We start from the raw sequence: 14,597 nt of genomic DNA on the forward strand, positions 1-14,597 counted from the left end.
AGAAATAATTATAATATGATAAATAATACCATGACATATTTTACTTTCATTTGAGAGAGATCAATATAAGGATAAAATGATTCTAAAAGTGTAAATTTTTGTATTTTATTTTAAAAAAAAAAAAAGTAAAAAGTAAAAATAATATTAAATGAATGTAAAAAATTTAAGTGTGTAAAGAATATTTTTATAATATTATTTATGCTATGTTACATGGTAAGTATAGAAGCGTGAAACATGAGGTGATTGGTTTGAAATAGCAGAATTGATCATGATCTGGTGCCATTGACCCACATAGGTAACCCTACTCTGCTATCTTTGCTAGCTTCTTCTTTGTTACTGGTTGAACCAAATCCATCTTCACGCACTCTTATTGGAGCGTGCGTGCATGAATGCTTCACCATTTCAATCATTGCTTTGCCATTTTAATTACCATTTCCACCTCACAACACAACTCTCATAGTCACATCACCCAAGGAAAGACCTCTTTGCCTTTTGCTCTTCCAAAATGCAATGAAGATTCAAGTCCTTTCATATCTTTTTTCGCTACCCCACAACACTTGATTCAAAATTTACTCATTCTTAAAAGTAGATACCTTAGGTTCTTTAGAAAAGGATCGTTTTTTCATACAAGTAAATACGTTATTGATGTAAAGTTTTTCATGATCAGAAATTATTATTGAAATCAAGTGTATCTATTTATCATTCATTTCAAATTGTTATGGGATAAATGTGTTAACATCTATCTGTTTGTTAAGAACAACTGTCCAATGATCCAACGCTGCAAATGCATTAGAAGTCAACAAAACAACAATTAAAACACACTCTGAGAGGGATAGATAGATAGATTGAGAGAAACCCTTTAACTCTTGCTTTTACTACAGAGCAACAGAAGCTGGCCCTCCGTGTATATTTCTAGTTTTTGTACCTTTCCTTCTTCCATTACTGTCTTCTCTTCTTCTCTTTCAAACATAAATAAGTGAGGTGGTTCTGTGTTTTTCTAATAGGATCTATGAGGCCAAATCCCATCTCAATCAACCCTTTATTCTCTCTTACTGCGTTCAATTTTCTTTAGTCTTTCTGTGCAATATTGCAGCCCTTATTCTTGAAGAATTGATGTCTGGTTTGTATAATCAGATTTCCTCACCTTCAACAGCAAGGGCCAATTCACCAAACATAAACATGAGAAGCAGTTTTGATGTTGAAAGGTATATGAATTTTGTTGTGAAACCTTTTGATTTTTTAGGTACCTATGTTATATGCATATGCATATATCTGGAATGAGTTCTTCAATTAACTTCCGTATGCATGTTCTTGTTCACGTTTTTATAGTCAGTACTTAACGGAGCTGCTAGCAGAACATCAGAAGCTTGGACCTTTCATGCAAGTCCTACCCTTATGTACCAGGCTCTTAAATCAAGGTTGATTATTCTAAATCTATGTGTCAATGGTTTTAAATTGAGGTTGTAATTAAGTTTTTGTTGCGATCCTTGATATTGTTTTGTGGGGGATACCAGACAAATTTGGATGATACGGTCGTAATTGGGTTTGCAAATAGTAAATTACCTTGATGATGCGACCAAAATTGCGATCATAGGCTGTTTATTACAACCTTCCAATGTTTCTGTCGTTGAGAATTTCTTCTTTTTGTTGTTCCATTGATTGCAACTAACCTATTCTTTCAGATGAATTTGGCCTAATCTTTAACAACCCAGTTTTCTCGTTACATGGACCAGTGTCTCATATTCCTTTTGTATCTCCTTCAAATTGCATTGAATAGTCAAAGTTATGGTCTTTTCACCGGGTTGAAGTATGATTTTATATCAATTTACCGGTTGTTACTTAGCTCTTTTATGACTAATAGTTGTTAAGGGAATTACAAGTCTATATTGTTGAACAAAATACATGTAACTTGAAAACAGATTGGTCTCCTATATATGTGACCATAGCAAACTTCAACATGGTTCTATAGAACTCTTATCTGTATATAAATTCAACAAAAAGGAATCAATCGTGTTAGGTGGTGAGATTCGGATAACATAAAAGCAATGACGAACAAAAATGTCGAGAGGAAACAAAATCCTTATGTTGTTCAAAAACACGTTACTCTCCGCAACAATGAACACAATGCTTAGTTGAATTGAAGACACCTCACTATAGTAGAAGAAATAAATTAGGCATGTTCTTTTGAATAATTAGAGCAAACTTCAACTGATCAGTTTTACTATTAATGCTTGCTAAAGCATTTTGTTTTCATAACCATGGTTTGAATTTATGTGTTTGCTAGTACGGTACTACTCCTTCATGTTCATTTTTGGAAACTTACATTAGTAAGCTCTTATTCCATGTTCTCCTTCTTATATTCAATGTTACTTCATCATCAGAGATTATAAGGGTTTCTGGAAAGAATGGATTGATGCAGAACCAAGGGTTCGGTGACTATGATAGAGTGCAGTTTGGAAGCCCCAAACCCAACCTTATGCCTTCTTTAGACATACAACCAAATTTTACAGGTTGGAACAGCATGTCACATGAAGTAAGTATTTTAGTTTTCTGTTTTGTTCTTCTGTTTTATAGATAATCCTCCGGTACTCTTTCCAGTTTAGTTCCTATTTTTTTCTGTTTCATTGTTAACCTATGTGCTGTTGTTGAACTGTAAAGAAAATATATCTCTAAGCTTATCACAACTTCAGGTACTTAGGTTCTTGAATTATCTGTTTGCCGCTCATGTGTAGGTGAAAATAGTTACAAATATTATACCAAAATCATTTATTTGTTTTCACCCTTTATCTAAGACTTTAAGCTTTTGGATTTTTTTGTTCATGACAAGGTATTAAATCCTCTATAACCAAGTGGTCTTACTTGCGCATTCTTTTAGTAAAATGTTTAATTTCAGTACAAGGAAGGTGAACCTATGATCTCTCTTGTGTGAGGAGGCATATGAGTTCATCTAAATCTGAAACTTTTGTAATTGTTAATTTACCACATGAATTTTGTCAATATTTGTGAAATTTGCGTTGGTTCCTTTAACCGTATCAGTTGAAATAGAGCAGATACAATTTGATTTCTTTCCATCGAATATATAACGATCCCTATTCCATTTTATTTATCCTTTCTTCTTTTTTCCTATCTTTATCCTCTGGTCATTTCAATTGCTAAAAGGTTATGTTCAATCTTACATCAGGGTTTAGTTGGAGTTCAGGGACTAAACGTGGATTGGCAAGCATCAGGTGTACCAAACTCTAACATTGTGAAGAGGATATTGCGCCTGGATATTGCTAATGATAACTATCCAAATGTAAGAAGAAGTGTAGAACATTTTAGTGCATTTTCCTGCAACCTTATGCAGGTTCATGCCATGTTCTGTTAGTTTTATGGTGTTCCACTCAGAATTGAGTCACTAAGCTTAGCTTAAATTTCAGTTCAATATTGTTGGACGGCTTCTTGGCCCTAGGGGTAATTCACTGAAGCGAGTGGAGGCTACCACAGGTTGCCGTGTATATATCAGAGGGAAAGGTTCAATAAAAGAACTTGATAAGGTGTCATCTCTTTTAAAGTTTTTTCTAGTTGCAACTCCTTGGATCTTAATTTAATGTCACAGTTGCTTTTCCTTTCAACTGGTTGATAGTTTCTTTTGTTGTGATTTTCTCACTACTTATATTGTTTTAACTATCTTGTTATAATATAAAGGAAGAGTTGTTAAGGGGAAGACCAGGCTATGAGCATTTAAATGAGCCTCTGCACATTTTGATTGAGGCTGAATTACCTGTAAATATTGTTGATATAAGGCTGAGGCAAGCACAGGAGATCATAGAAGAGCTACTTAAACCCATGGTATCTCTTCATTGTTTAACTTTGATGCTGAACTCAGAATTTTACTTACCAATTACATATTCTGTATCTACTTTTCTCCCTAGACATTTATTTTATGCAAGGAGTTATCATTTATATCACATTGTTATCATTTATTGCAGTAGCAACAATTGCTCAGATTTAAAAATAAGAAAAGAAGTTTCAGGTTATCTAAAAAACTTTACTTTCTTCCCAAAAGCTCTTTTTTGTGTAGTTACTATTCTGTTCTGCACATCTCTTAAGGTAATCAATCCACTTAAAGTGTTTATATGCTAATAAAGTAGCTGTATAAGAGAGAAACATGTAGAAAAGTGGGTTTTCTTTGCAGCAAAATGTTTCATGAGTCAAGCTGAAGGTCACTCACCAAAGTGAGATTAAGTGTAAATTGCTGTGTTGTATAGAAATACTTCTTATTCTCCTCCATTTGATGTGCAGGATGAGTCACAGGACCTGTACAAAAGGCAACAACTGAGAGAACTTGCTATGCTGAATTCCAATTTTAGAGAAGAGAGTCCTCAACTCAGTGGCAGTCCCTCCACATTCACCTCCAATGAAATGAAACGGGCCAAAACAGACCAATAGTGTGTCCACATTGCCAAAATGTGTCATTTGATGTCAGCTCTTGGATGTAAATTCTGTGAAGCAGCAATCAGAAAACTTCACAAAAAGACTGAAACAAAACCGGGGTACATATTAAGTCACAATCAATTGCACCAATAGACTTGTAAAACTAGGAAAACTTCATTATTATTATTATTATATATTTTGACCGATTGATTAGTATATGTATGTATATCTGCAATGTCTATGAACACAACTCTGTTGAGAGTTATAAACTGATCATCATCATTACTATTATTGTTGGTTCATGATTGCATTGAAAGAAGAGTTGCTACGAGAATATGTATTCTTCTGAGCACAAACACAATAACAGTGTTTTGTTAAGGATAATGTGTATTGTTGGTGGGACCTCTGAGGTTAATGCAGTAGATTTGGACGCTGTTGTCTGTAGCAATACTGAGCCAACCTAATCCTGTTTTGGCTTGACTTATTAACGCATGTCTTTGTAAAGTGGAACTATTCTAGATTTCTACAAGTCCATCGTGGGGCCTTCATATCCCTACCCACCACCACATTCTTCATCCTTATGCTAAACCACATCTTCCCAAAAACAGTAATCATAGAAATATTCATGTTTTAAACTACAATATTATTATATATTCGCTTTGTTTACTCATAATATAAAGATTTTAATCCTTTTAATTTTTTTATTTTTGTTTTAATTTAAATTATGTAAATTAACAGGCACACATAATAAAAATATCAACGAATTAATGACAGTCCACTTTATCATTTTACTCAAAAAAATTTAAAAGATAGAGTTTAATAACTTATAAGGTAAGGTAATATATAATTTTTGACTTTACCTCTAATCGATTCGATGTAAAATTTTCAACACACAAAAATGATAAATGATAGTAATTTCTTTACCCAATCATTGTATAAATGAGCTTAAGGTCTGCTTTATAACTAAATAAGATCAATAATTAAGGTGAGTTGATGTATCATCATTATTTTAGTATACTTTTCGTTGTCCCCGATTATGACAGCATTTTCTATTGAATTTATTCTGTTTTAGTTGTTTCATACACGAAACTGTGATTTTGAAAATGAGAACAATGATTGCGTTTTTTTTTTAAAGTAAGCAAATGATAAAATATATTTAATTTAAATATTGAGTTGATAATAATATTAATGATTTTTTTTTCTTTGTAGCATACTTTTGACAAGCTAGAACAATAAAAGCAAATTATCTCTAAGGAAAACATTACTTGTCTATAATTTAAAACAAGCATTCCAATAATAATCTTTTTGAATTAAAATGAAGCTAAATTACTATAATTAAGTTATTTGAAATCCTTCACTATTTATAATATACTACTTTTGAAAATAAAATGTAAAATACCACATACAAAAAGGATAATTTGTTGAAAATTCAATCAAAAAGAAATTATTTAATTCAGCATCAATTAATAAAGAAAATAGAAAACTTAAATACATACCATCCTCACAGAATATTTTAATTTATATATTTTTTATATCTTTATAGAGAAACTAAAAATATTCGCATAATTAAATTAAATTAAACTAAATTTTGGAGCTTTTAGATGTTAAAATTAAGTAATATCTAACATGAATTTGTATAAAAAAGTTAAATTAATTTAGAAATGAGGAAAGGAAACTATGAGAGTTGTTCCAGTGTTTTCTAGAAGTGTGGAGAGTTTGAGGCAGGAAATTGTGGTACGCAGTCTTATTGGACTGGACTGGGCAGGAAGATCCGTTCCAATTCCAAACCCAATACGAGAGGGAACCGGATCTAAAAGTTAGGTTCGTATTTTGTTTCCTTCATTTCGTTTCAGGTTCAGATTCTTTGATCTGTGTTGCGTGGTTGTGCGGTGGTTGAGAAGATGGGGAAACAGATTGTGCCGGTGAAATCGGTGATATATGCTCTCTCTCCTTTCCAGCAGAAGGTAATGACGGGTCTCTGGAAGGACTTGCCCACCAAGATTCATCACAAGGTCTCCGAGAATTGGATCAGCGCCACTCTCTTGCTCGGTCCCCTCGTCGGCACCTACGCGTAACTCCCTCTCTCTCTGTCTGTTAGGGTTTCCTTTTTACGCCATGATTACGTATTTTATGTTTATCGTTGTGAATTCAATCGAGTGATGATGGATAGTTAAACATTTTGTTGTTGGTTTTGGACCGGAATTACTCGGTCCCCTTGTCGGCACCCGCAGTAATTCTCTCTACCTATCTATCTGTGTTAGGGTTTCCCTCTTTCTATGTTTTACGCCATGGCTATGTATTACTTGTGAATTCGGTTGAATGACGATGAACAGTCAAACGTTTTTTTGTTGGTTTGGACCGGAATTGATCTGGAACCTTGCTGAAAGAAGGCGATGTATTTTATTTGTCAGGGAAAAAGAAACGAATCTGTTTCAATAAATACTGAATTTGTTGGTGATGTGCTTAGGGTTTATGGTATTGGAATTGGAAGGAGAGGAATGGTATAAACGCATAACCTAAAGATTTTGTGACTAAAATTTATTTAACCTCGATTTATAATCGAATCATGGTTATAATAGTATTAGTCATGAATATAAGACGAGTAAAACGAGAAGACACGGCCATAACATCCACACAACGCGCAATCAAGGCTTTATGGATGCTTTCCTGAGGGTTAAAGATTGTAATTGACTAGTATTCCTGGGCCTTAGTCCGTACATGTTAGTTGGTAAACTAAAAAACTCAGTGGGTGCTTCATCAGAGTTAAAATACAGTCACTTTCTCATCTCAATGTAACATCCAGCCACCCACCCACAAGTCAGTGACTTGGATGCAGGGCAGAGAGCCTTGACGAAGCCCTGTTCACCACTTGCAACTTAGTCTGATTGTTTCTGCTTTGGAAACTCCATTTGGGCAAACATGGTTTTACGCCTTAGTGATGTACACTCAGGCTTGGGGATTGGAAGAGACAATTATTAACTTGAGCAGAACAAATAACATGTTGCCTGGATCACCAGCTAAGTCCCCGACAGGACCCCGTGACAAATGTGGTATGGGAGTAGAGATAGCCCTAAGACTAGGCACCCTTGAAAGGGGCATAAAACTCCTTATGGCCGTTAGTATAAGATATCATTTAGAAGATATTGATGGTCCTTTATATAAGCCATCTTATGATTTCTAGGAGGAATTTAATATATATTTTTTCTCCATTTTCCAATATTTATCAATTGGTGCATAGTGATTTCAAACTAAAATGTATTCACATCACTCACAATAGGTCAATAACCAGCCAACTTAGTTTGATTGGTTGCTCAGTCCTGCCTCTTAAATGGCAGCGTGGGTAGATTTAAACCCCCCTGTTTCAGTGGTTAGATAAGCTTGCTTGGCGTTGGTATAGTTTAAATCTGAGTCTGTGGGGGAATAATTGAATTGAAGCTCCCACACGGAAGTGCAATATTATGTGGTTGTCCAAAATTTTTTGTACATCACCTCCCATGAAAAAAAACTGAGAAAAAAAGGGTTTGGGTGGAATGAATAGGTTCATTCCAATTCATCCTATTTAAAAATTAATGTATGTCTTTTTTTATTCCACTGCATTATATTCCCTTCCGTCAATCTGGTGTTATCCTCAGTAACCATTCTGCATTAAAAGTTATGAGTAAACAAAATTTAACTACATTTTTTATTTGGTATTGGACTTAAAATAGCCAGTAATTCTATGGAGAGGTGGATTTGAAGATGAGAAAATGAATGCCGGATTGGTTTGTCTATAATATAGAAAATTACGCTAATCATATGTAAAATTTCGGTAAATACACTTTCTACTTGAATTAAGTTCTGTAATAAGTGTTTAGTGTAATGTTTTTCAAACAATTGCGGAATGTTAGTGTAATGTAATCGTGGTGGCAGATATTTTTTTTAAACAATTAAGGGATGTTAATTTATGGCTAGAATAAGCAAACAATGTGTGTAATTTGACAAAATTCAAAGAGTAGTTACTATACTCTATAATATATCCTGTCATGAATCTCTAAGTGCATCTCTGATGCTGGTTAATTTGTATGTCTGATATGGTTTTGGATGGATGCAGGTATGTTCAGAACTACCTGGAAAAGGAGAAGCTTCATCACAGGTACTGAGTTCTTGCAAGAGCTGATTGGATAAGTTTCAAGTTTGTTGCCTTGCTCTTATTTACGCACCGAATAATGTGACACAAACTTGCTCTTATGGTTGTTTTGAGATGTCTCGAGTTTTTAGCCTAACTTTCAGTGTTCATTGATGTTCTATTTAATTTTCCTATTCTATACTATATATTTTGGAAGACAATTTACGTGTTTTGTCAATAATGCCAGAATTAGTTGGTGTTGTATTTTTTAATTCCATGCATCATGAAAATGTGATAGCTGGAGTAAAAGATAAAATTATTATTTGATCGATATCTTATTTAAAATCAGAAAATATTTAGTAGTTTTATGAAGGATCGAATTCCATATGATCAGATTAGCATTTTGTTTTATAATTGGTGACAATCACAAGTCATTTAATAATTTTTCGAATTTCTATTTTAAACAATATAAGTCTGAATTGGACACTTGTTAGCATTTCATCTGGGCACTAATAGATATTATGTTATCAAGAGAGGTCTTGAACTGATGGGTTGCTCTACTAATTGCTCAATCTTATTAGTACAAAATTAAATTTTGTTCATTAATAGAGTTGAAAAACATGTAGAAAAATATCATATCAACAAACGCGTCATCAGCATTTCTACAGGCATGAGAAGTTTTTTATATATAGAAAAGAACACAATTTTGTAACTATAAGGACGTCCTAATTTTAAGTTTAATTTTCATGTTTTATCACTTTTACAAATGAATATTTAAACTTTAATTTTGTTCCAATTATCCTTATTTCTTGTTTTTGGTGTATAAAAATTTAGAGTTTTAATTGTTAATTAATACTTAAAACTTATCAAACTTTCCTAGATAAAATTGTCATTAATTTTAAATTCTTAAATAAAAATATGAATCTGTAGATTCTAAATTTATTGTTCAAGATAAAATTAAGTTTTAAGAGATAATACTATCGTAATCAACAAATTAAATCAAAGTAAAAGATTATTTCCTATACAACCAAACATTATACTCGACTAAAAAATATTTATAAAAATCAAATAGATTATTCTCGATTAAAAATGATCGATATTTGATGTAAAGGATTTAACACAAATTTACTAGAAAAGCTATATGATAAAAGATAGATAGTTTTAAGGATTAATTAGAATAAAATCGATTCTATTTATGAAGACAAGTTTAAAGATCGATTGGGATAAACATTACAGCTTAAAATTTGTTAACGTAATTAAATTTGAGGATAATTAAAATAAAACTGAAATTTAACGTGTATATTTGTAAGGAGAGTAAATTTTAACGAAATTGACTATTCTTCTTTAATATATTATCCGCCAACGAAATTTCATCCAAAGGAAAAGGGCATTTGTCTCTTTTAAGATGAAGGAATGTAATTAAATAATGCTATAATTATTGATTGAAAATTTGATGATTAATATTGCAATATATTTCAAAACACACGTATGACATTCTAAGTTATTATAATCTTAGGATGTAATTTTTTAAGCAAAAGAACTTGTGTGACAAGCGTGAGATTAACTAATTTTCTATGCATTCTTACGTTTATTTTTAAAATCAAGGATTTTTTTTTTTAAATTTGATTTTTTGTATTAAATAAAGTATATTCTCTTTGCTAAACCAACGTATGGGCATCATAATCATATTTTAACTAAAAATGAGTGAAGAAGAAACTAAATTATATTTTAAAAACTACAAGTCCATTGATGTTTTTGAAATTAATGAAACTTAAAACTAACTCTAAACAAAAGCTTTAGTTGATAATTATAATCCGTATGTACGTTCTTATTTTAGGGGGAAAAACTAAATTTAAGAAAGAAAGAAAGAAGAAACAAAATGATGTATTTTGTTACATACTTGAGAAGGACAAGTGGTAGGAGAATGTTAGTATTATTTTAATTATAGAATAAATATAATAGTATTTTAACTTTTTATTTTTAAAGGAACATATAAAATGTCTATTAAGTCATTACTTTTATCTTTTTTAACTGCATAGAAGTTATGGAACAATTATTATATTCTTTGAAGGTAAGCCCAACCAATTATTTTTTAACCTATGATGGTCAGACTTTATATAAAGGAATGAGTTATTCTCAGTTCTGATTATTAAGCCTACTCCTCTATTCAGAAAAAACACACCATCGAGTTTGAGTGAGTTAAGGTTTAGAAAACAAAATTGTTTCTGTGTTAGGATTACAAAATTGTAATGGCAGGAGGTATGCATATTATTCTTTCATTTTTGCTTCCGCTGTTATCTGTTATTGATCTGAATGTGTTACTGTGATATTAATATAACATGTTTAGATCAATTTTTACTCTACTCTAGTTTTATCATTTGGTATCAAAGCCTATTCATTCCTCTACCTTGCATGTTTTCGTTGATTTGGATTTCTGATTTATGGACTTTATTATTTTGATGCTTTTAATCCAAACAAAATTCCCAAATTAACGTTAAATCTGATTACAATTTTTTTTCTAATCTTAAACAGAGCTTTTCTATTTAAAAGCAAAAATAAAATTGAAACTGGATCAAGAGGATCTATCTAAAGCCAATGAACTGTTCGTTTTTTCTTTCTCTCACGTTTTAAGATTTTGAAAAATCCTTTTGCTTTTCTTCATCTCTTTAATATAAAGAGGAAACCTTGTTTCTGTTTTTCAGTTTTTGGGTCAATTCATGACCTATTGTTATTTTTCAACCCTACGTGTCTCCCATCATCTTTCCCCTCTAGAAAATTTGCAGGCTTGATAAAAGAGAATTAATCTTTGAACGTAATATATATATATATGTTTATGGATATTATTTGTATGTATACATTTGTTGTTATACGTGAAAATATGTGCATTATTATTAATATATTTGCATATTAAGAATTTTATGTAAATATTTATATATTATTAATGTTTAGTAGTAATATAGTTTAAATAAATTAAAGAGTAGCTACTACATCTTTAGTCAATTAAAATTGTATATAAAGTTTTGCTACATGAGAAACATTAGTTGTAAATAATTATATTTAATATGACAAAAATCTAGCCACATGAATTTTTTCATATTTATATGATTAATTAGGATAAAATATTAAATTATATTTCTTAATTTACCCACAGGAATTAAAAAAAATGAAACATAAATTTTATCATTAAGGTAATAAGTCTAATTGAGTAAGACTTTAGCCTAAAGGCAAGTTTTATGTTAATAAACTCATTGGTAAAAACATATTTACATTGGTAAAACATGACATTTATTTTAGTCTCAAATTATATAATAAGCATGTAATTTTGAATTTGCAGGTTCTCAATGTGTGAATTTTTCTCATATCAAGTGTGGTATTCCCGAGTTGAAAGAAGATAATTATAAGGTTTGGAAGGAAAGAGTTCTTCTTCATTTAGGTTGGATGGACATTGACTATGCTATTAGAAAACCAGAATCACCGGGTATTAATGAAACAACCACTCAAGATGCCATTGATCTTTATGAAAAAATGGAAGAGGTCTAATCGTGTCTCCGTTACGTTCATAAAAATCAACATTTTCGCTGGGATATGGGGTTTAGTTGACTAGTATGAGAATGTCAAAGATTTACTCAGAGTTATTGATGAGCAGTTTACGACATCTGATAAATCTCTTGCGAGCACCCTTATAATGTAGTTTTCATCCTTAAAGCTCACTGAAGTTAAGGGAATGCGTGATCATATCATGCACATTAGGGACATTGTGACTCAATTGAAAGCTTTGGAAGTTACCATGTCTGATTCTTTTCTGGTACACTATATTTTGTGCACTTTGCCTTACCATTATGCCCTCTTCAAAATCTCTTACAACACACATAAAGATAAATGGTCTGCTAATGAATTATTAACCATGTGTGTTCAAGAAGAAGAAAGGCTATTAATAGAAGAAGGGGAGAGGGCGAACTTAACTACTTCTTTTGAGAATAAGAAGAACCAAGTTAATAAGAAGGGAAAGATTCTTGCTAAGTCAGTTATTAAGAAGGAGTCCAGATGTTTCTTTTGAAAAAAGAAAGGACACATGAAGAAAGATTGCTTAAAATTTAAGAATTGGCTTGATAAGAAAGGTACTCCATTTGGTTTTTTCTGTTATGAATCTAATTTGACTAGTTTTAATCAATCCATGTTTCTAATACCTTACAAGGTATTCAAAACCTAAGGAGGCTAGTGGGAAGTGAGCAGTGAGCAATATATGAGTAGATATATTGTAGAAACATGTATTGTACTTCTTACTCTCAAAAGAAGTAGTCAAGTTCACTATCTTCCCTTCTTCTATTAATAGCCTTTATTCTTCTTGAACACACATGGTTAATAATTCATTAAGGGACCATTTATCTTTATGTGTGTTGTAAGAGATTTTGAGAGGGGCATAATGGTGAGACAAAGTGCACAAAATATAGTGTACCAAGAAAGAATCAAACATGGTAACTTCCAAAGCTTTCAGTTGAGCCACAATGTCCCTAATGCGCATGATATGATCACTCACTCCCTTAATTCCAGTTAGCTTTAAGGATGAAAACTGCATTATAAGGATGCTGGCAAGAGATTTATCGGATGTCGTAAGCTGCTCATCAATAGCCCTTAGTAAATCTTTGACATTCTCACACTGGTCAACTGAACCCCGGATCCCAGCGGAAATGTTGGTTTTTAATAGAGAGACGATTTGACATCTCCCATTTTTCATAAAGATCAATGGCATCTTGAGTGTTGGTCTCATTAATACCCAATGGTTCTGGTTTTCTAATAGCATAATCTATGTCCATCCAGCCTAAATGAAGAACTCTTTCCTTCCAAACCTTATAATTATCTCCTTTCAACTTTGGGATACCACTCTTGATATCAGAAAAATTCATAGATTGAGAAACTGCAAATTCAAAATTACATGCTTACTATATAATTTGAGTCTAAAATAAATGTCATGTTTTACCAATGCAAAACATGTCTTTACCAATGAGTCTATTAACATAAAACTTGCCCGTGAGCTAAAGTCTTACTCAATTAGACTCATTCTCTTAATGATAAAACTATCAAATTATGTTCCTTTTCTTCATTCTTGTGGGTAAATTGAAGAATATAATTTAATATCTTATCCTAATTAATCATATAAATATGAAAAAATTTCTGTGAGTAATTTTTATTATTTTAATTGATTAAAGATGTTGTGACTACTCTTTAATCTATTAAAACTATATTACTACTAAAACATTAATAATACATAAATATTTACTTAAAATTCTTAATATGCAAATATATTAATAATAATGCACATATTTGCATGTATAACAACAAATATATACATACAAATAATATCCATAAAATATGCATAATTATTAATCCAAAAACATTTAAATATATATATATATATATATATATATATATATATATATATATATATCACGTTCAAAGATTAATTGCTTTTTACCAAGCCTGCAAATTCTTAGATGAGGGTTGAAAAATAACAATATTGTAATAGGTCATGAATTGACCCAAAAACTGAAACGCAGAATCAGGGTTTCCACGTTAACTTGGAAATTTTGTTTGGACTAAAAACATCAAAATAATAAAGCCCATAAATAAAAGAAATCCAAATCAACGAAAACATGCAAGGTAGAGGAATGAACCGACTCTGATACCAAATGATAAAATTAGAGCAGAGTAAAATTGATCTAAACATATTATATTAATACCGTAACACATTCAGATCAAGAACAATGGAAGTAAGAATGAAAGAATAATATGCAATAATGTGCGTACCTCCTGTCATTGCAATTTTGTAATCCCAACACAGGGACAACTTTTCTTTTCTAAACCTTAACCCACTCAAGATGGTGTGCTTTTCTGAATAGAGAAGTAGGTTTAGTAATCAAAACCGAGAGTAACTTATTCCGTTTATATAAAGTCTGGCCATCACAGTTTCAAAAATCCTTGAAAATAATGGATTGGGCTTTACTTTCAAACAATATAAAAACTGCTCCATAACTTCTATGTAGTTAAAAAATATAAAAATAATGACTTAATGACCTTA

General features: G+C 31.4%; 2 protein-coding genes across 3 annotated transcripts; both read left to right on the forward strand.

The window, feature by feature from the left end:
- The first annotated feature begins 667 nt into the window (after nt 1-667).
- On the forward strand, nt 668-4,864 carry LOC106765150 (KH domain-containing protein At3g08620). 2 transcript variants are annotated; one of them, XM_022782029.1, is made up of 8 exons: nt 668-904; nt 1,135-1,205; nt 1,330-1,418; nt 2,382-2,533; nt 3,182-3,295; nt 3,420-3,536; nt 3,688-3,831; nt 4,285-4,864. In XM_022782029.1, exons 2-8 carry the CDS (start codon nt 1,180-1,182, stop codon nt 4,429-4,431), a joined length of 789 nt encoding a protein of 262 aa, XP_022637750.1. In that variant the 5' UTR covers nt 668-904; nt 1,135-1,179; the 3' UTR covers nt 4,432-4,864. The 2 variants fall into 2 exon arrangements, with proteins under 2 accessions (XP_022637750.1, XP_014505149.1); XM_014649663.2 differs by having other exon boundaries at nt 668-1,205.
- A 1,250-nt stretch (nt 4,865-6,114) lies between these two features.
- Nucleotides 6,115-8,793, forward strand: LOC106763113 (cytochrome b-c1 complex subunit 8). Its single transcript, XM_014647302.2, has 2 exons — nt 6,115-6,487; nt 8,507-8,793. Exons 1-2 carry the CDS (start codon nt 6,318-6,320, stop codon nt 8,553-8,555), a joined length of 219 nt encoding a protein of 72 aa, XP_014502788.1. The 5' UTR covers nt 6,115-6,317; the 3' UTR covers nt 8,556-8,793.
- The last annotated feature ends 5,804 nt before the right edge of the window (nt 8,794-14,597 follow it).

Source organism: Vigna radiata, chromosome 6 (assembly GCF_000741045.1).
Source record: "Vigna radiata var. radiata cultivar VC1973A chromosome 6, Vradiata_ver6, whole genome shotgun sequence".
In the NCBI taxonomy this organism is placed as follows: domain Eukaryota; kingdom Viridiplantae; phylum Streptophyta; class Magnoliopsida; order Fabales; family Fabaceae; genus Vigna; species Vigna radiata.

Excerpts from the sequence above, each read along its gene's own strand:
- LOC106763113 (XM_014647302.2), top strand. The coding sequence starts at position 6,318 with ATGGGGAAACAGATTGTGCCGGTGAAATCGGTGATATATGCTCTCTCT. Across the intron at positions 6,488-8,506 it reads CCCCTCGTCGGCACCTACGC|GTATGTTCAGAACTACCTGG; the intron begins GTAACTCCCTCT and ends GGATGGATGCAG.
- LOC106765150 (XM_014649663.2), top strand. The coding sequence starts at position 1,114 with ATGTCTGGTTTGTATAATCAGATTTCCTCACCTTCAACAGCAAGGGCC. Across the intron at positions 1,419-2,381 it reads TACCAGGCTCTTAAATCAAG|AGATTATAAGGGTTTCTGGA; the intron begins GTTGATTATTCT and ends CTTCATCATCAG. Across the intron at positions 3,296-3,419 it reads CTAATGATAACTATCCAAAT|TTCAATATTGTTGGACGGCT; the intron begins GTAAGAAGAAGT and ends CTTAAATTTCAG.